The sequence below is a fragment of the Apaloderma vittatum genome, unplaced genomic scaffold (assembly GCF_000703405.1).
Source record: "Apaloderma vittatum isolate BGI_N311 unplaced genomic scaffold, ASM70340v1 scaffold8017, whole genome shotgun sequence".
NCBI lineage: Eukaryota > Metazoa > Chordata > Aves > Trogoniformes > Trogonidae > Apaloderma > Apaloderma vittatum.
In genome coordinates, this window is record NW_009725634.1 from 2,215 (window position 1) to 7,313 (window position 5,099).

General features: G+C 35.7%; 1 protein-coding gene across 1 annotated transcript; it reads left to right on the forward strand.

The window, feature by feature from the left end:
- Positions 1–289: 289 nt before the first annotated feature.
- LOC104276593 (twinfilin-1-like) lies at positions 290–4,587 on the forward strand (the record flags this gene model as incomplete). Its single annotated transcript, XM_009872972.1, has 3 exons — positions 290–367; positions 2,956–3,134; positions 4,492–4,587. Coding segments are annotated over 3 exons (353 nt in total), but the record flags the coding sequence as incomplete, so codon positions are not given.
- Between the last annotated feature and the right edge of the window lie 512 nt (positions 4,588–5,099).

Below are 5,099 nucleotides of genomic sequence, written 5' to 3' on the forward strand. Positions count from 1 at the left end.
CTGGAGAGTGATGATGTGATGTCACCTTCAATTTTCACAATGCTGAAAATCGTACGGTGTGCTAGCAAGCTGGATTGTAATGTTGCCTGTCATCTTCTTGAGGCGTGCCAGTGGCTGGAACAGTACGCAGCGCAGAGGGAGCATCACTCCCATGTTCTTTTTTCAGTCTAGCTTCGTAGTAAAGGGCCAACTCTATGCTTTTCCAGTGTAGTTCTTGCCTTCGTGAATCTTCTTTATCCTCGGGAAGTGAAATGTGTTAATTTGGTTACTTCTGTCTTCTCTTTTTCAGCTAGTGGAAGTGTTAAAGACACCTTTGTGGGAGCCAGAAATGGACAATACAGGCTTTTAAAAATAGTCATTGACAATGGTTAGTCAAATTTTAATGTCTTTCTCCGATTCTTTAAAACATTTTCCTAACTGTTTTAGTGATCTACGTGGACGTTGTTTAAAAAACAAAACTTAATGTTACTAAAGTATTTCATACACAGAAGGTAAGGTTTAAGTTTTGATTCCGATTCTGTAAAACATTTTCCTAACTGTTTTAGTGACCTACGTGGACAGTTGTTTAAAAAACAAAACTTAATGTTACTAAAGTATTTCATACACAGAAGGTAAGGTTTAAGTTTTGATGATGCTAAGCTTTTCGGTATGATGCTACTGTATTTTTCTATTTGAACTTTTCTTACAAATGTAATTTTCTATTTTACTAAGAACTGCTGTGCATTTCATATGGATAAGATAAATGTGCTTACTATTCTGACTAAAGGAAGAGTAGACCAAAAAATTTGCACACTTGTGTTATGTTTTGGCACTTTGGTTAATTTCAGTAGGCACAGCAGCCAGTCACTTTACCTGAAATATTTATCTGCCTTTTATGCTGGGATCAGCTGCATGTCAAAAGTCCTATTTGAGCAGATGTTTAAGCAGTAATCTGGTAACATAGAAAATATCTTCAAAAATCTGCAACTTTGTACAAATTTTCAAAGCTAAAACTGTTCCTTAAATCTCACATATATGTAAAAATTTAAAATTACATTATTCCTTGCAGCACTTGGGAAGTGATCTGGGCGGCAAATATTGCAAGACAGAATGCATAATTACTTTTTTTTTTTTTAAAAAATAGCAATGCTGGTTGATTGTGTGAGATAACTCATGCTTTAGCCCATCTTTTCAAGTACGTCGAATGTCCACCTTTTTTTTTTTTTTTTTTTTTTTCTTTATGGTACACTGAAATACCTGTTAGCTGGAGAAAGGTACATATATGTACATTTACCTACACAGGTGTACTTTTATTGTTAAGTAAATAACCTACCCTTATGTTCTTTGTGTTTGCTTTTCTGAGTAAGTCTCCTGACATTTGAATATTGCTCTCCTTAAGGAAGTGGCAATACTAGGATTATAGGCAGATTGCTGTTCTGTAGTCTCACTAGCACAAGATAACGAATGCTGGTATACCACTGAATTTTTTTTTCCCCCATTAGGCAAGGTAAAACAATACGCTTCTGTGTGTGTGTGCTACTTTTACTATGAAATGAAGCCTAGAAATAATATACAAATGGAAGACACTCCTTATTTTTTTCCTTTTTCTGTGTATGTGTTGTTGTGTATATACAAATATATATACATTTTGTCCTGTGTAGAAGCAGAATCACGTTTGGCTCTATGTAGAAGCACAATCTGTTCTTTGATAGCATTTTCCACAGTTTGCAAAGAAACCTCTGAAACTCACAGAATACTGGAAGAGGGATAGTTGCCTCGCCTGTTTGCCAGAGCTTTCGGCAACTGCACTCATTCAGAAGATAGTAGTCAAACTGTGTTCTGCCAATCTGAGTTAGTAAGAGAAGAGGTTTGCTGCTGGGCAGTCAAGTTCCCCTGATTGTATTTTTCTATCTTAAATCCAAGTTGAGGATAAAGCCACCTGCAGTTCAGAATCGGCAGGTAATTCTGAATACTCTGGTCTGTGTGGACAACTTCAACTCCTTTGCATCTAGTTCAGAGAAGGGCCTCCCTCTGAGCATCTCTTGTTCTGTGATTTGCTATGATGGAGTGCCTTGCTCTGAAAGTTTTGCTGTAGAGGCATTTGTATACTGTTGTACTTGCACCTGAATTTTCACAAGTTAGGTCCTAGGCCCTCAGAAAATAGTGTGTATACTAGCTACTATGATGGTCCTCAAACTGTGGTAGGATCCCATTTAAACAAAGTATTTCTGGTTTGGTTGTGGGACTATTATTTGTGTTTTGAAAGACACTGTACGAATACTTTCCTTTGGAAGCTGAGATGTGATTTATAAATAAGGGAAAAATCTTGTTGCTACAGCTGTTGACATAATTAAATCTCATCTGAGTTATTCTATACAGACTTAAGCCAATTACACATAATAAACAACTTCAGATATTTAAAGAGACCATAGTAATGAAGCTGTATTAGAGGTTTATCTACTTACATAGTCAACTTAAAGTGATTAGTGCAAGCATATTCATTCTAAACTCTTTTTATTGTGTAACTGAGTTATTGACTCCTTGTGATGAATACAAACACTAATATGCTATAGCAAGAGCATCAATAATTCTAATTCTAAAATTTAAAAGCTTGCTTTTGTTTCTATTTAAGTATTCCAATTTAAAAATAAACTAACTGGCAGAAGACAGTTTTTATTTCCCTTCTATGTACATTATGCTAAAAACACTAACATCAGTCTTATCCCTTCAGATCAAAGAACTTGATAACCAGCATGTTACTTCTCAACTATTTGGGTTAAAGTAAGCTGGGTTTTGAACATAGACAGCTTTTGTAGGAATTCATCTGCTTTCACACTGACTGTTCATGACATCCATTTTTGTGAACACAATTATGAAAGATGAAATGTCTAATTGACTGTTTATTGTAACTGCTAATTTTGAAAACTGGTATTAACTGTATTGTTGCTAACCTGTAGTTTTGGTTATCGGTTATAGAGCAGCTTGTTCTGGGATCCTCAAGGCGGCCAGTTGGATCATGGGAAAAGGATTATGATTCTTTTGTCCTTCCACTTCTTGAAGACAAGCAACCATGTTATATATTATACAGATTAGATTCTCAAAATGCTCAAGGATACGAATGGATCTTCATTGCATGGTCACCTGATCACTCTCCTGTAAGTTAGCAGTCCTCAGAGGCTTTGTGTTGTCAATGACTTTCCAACAGTGCCATTTGATCTGAATCCTAGATATGAAGGGAAAGGATTTGAGGAATGGAGCGTTCCTCAACCTTCCCCTCGCTTTCCCCCAAGAAAACTAGGAAAACATCTTTCTTGAAGCTGATGGAAGAGCTGTATCAGTGGGTCTAGATGGAGTACAGCTGATCTAATTTATTTTTGGTCTGGAGACAAGACGATGGTTTTGCCCTGTGTGTTTGTCTGGCTTTCTGTCAGTGTTTCATGAATATTCATTGCAGGATATAGGACAGAAATGTCAGTGGGTGTTGTCATAGAGAGAGGAATTATAGCCTGAACTCAAGCTGTTTATTCTGTTTGGCTTGCTGGCTGCCCAGCTGGCACTCAGGGGTCTGTGACCTGCCACAGAATATGCTCTTTCTTAGCCAGTAGTTAGAGAATATGGAAGGGAGCTGAGGTTAGAATTAAGGGTTTCTAGGGGAAACTGAGAAACTGAACAGATTCTGGGAATGTGAGATGAGGCAAGAGAGAAAGTAAAGCTATTCCAATATTCTTAGGACTTTCACTAGCAGATAGGAAATAATAAGGCACCAGGAACTGGAGTGCATAGAAGAGATTAGGTGTGAAAGGTGAGGCATTGTGGTGAGAATGGCATGACAGTGAAATAAGGTGAGAAGAGAGGGCTGTTAGAGGAATAAGTGGCTATGTTAGACACAAGTGGATAGGGAGCAATCATCACTAGATTGTCTACCCCCAGAAAATTTCATTTTTTCACTCTGTAGTTGAACCAAAACTATCTGGAGTCGCTGATCAAATCAAGAATAATAATGGGTTATTTGCTCTGTCCTTGCTGTATTCATTAATACACAGACCAATGACAAAAGATGTAAAAAATTGTGGGGTTTTGCATTTAAAATTAGTAAAGATTATTATTTTTTGATTTTTTCATTAATTATTTCATTATTTATTCACTTCATTAATTTCATTTCATTAATTATTTTAAAGTTTTTTCATTAATTTATTATTTTTTTCATTTAAAAAGAAAGTTCATACTCTTGCTAAAGGCAAAATTTAGTTTTGGAATTACTTTGATAACCCATAGTATCATGTGCTTGAGAATTTAATAACGTATATTAGTATTGTGATCCAGAGCTAATCTAATGGAGTTTATTCTTTATTAAGAATTACAACTTTATAATTCAATTTCAATACTTAAAATATTTTTTCAGGGAAGGTGTTTATTACTAGACTTGGTACACCAACATGCTAGACTCTGTGTACACCAAAGAAAAAAAAATAGTAACCCAAACCAAAGTAATACTGGTTTATTGTATGCTAGGTTCGTCAAAAAATGTTGTATGCAGCAACCCGAGCGACGCTTAAGAAAGAATTTGGAGGTGGACATATTAAGGATGAAGTATTTGGAACAGTACAGGTATGTTTTTTTTCTTAAAGTTAGCACACTGACTTTGAATAGTAAATGTAGTACTGATGTTACTGGCATGAATTTGGGCTGCTTCTGCTATTTTTTTTGACTAAGGGAAAAAGAATTAGAAGCTGTGTGTATTATACCAATATTAAAATGTAGCAGCTCTCATGACTATATTTTACAACTTCTGACTAAGAAGTCTTTATTTGAAATGGTTATGAAAACTAAACAAGAATGATAGAAGCATCTCTTAATCTCACCCCATGCATGTGAATCCTCTAAAAGCTGTAATACCATAACTTTCAGGCCAGTTGTATGCACAAGCCATTCTGGACGTGTGATTCAGAATCAGAGGTGGACTAGAAAAGCAATCTCTAAGCTGTTAGCATCTAAAAACAAATGTTTTATTCTTAAATCAATGATATTAAGCTGTCAGTTCTTTAGAATTTGACCATAAAATGTCATTCAAGTCTGTGGCTGTGATCTTGATCGGGCCAGTCCTAGGCACAAATACAAAC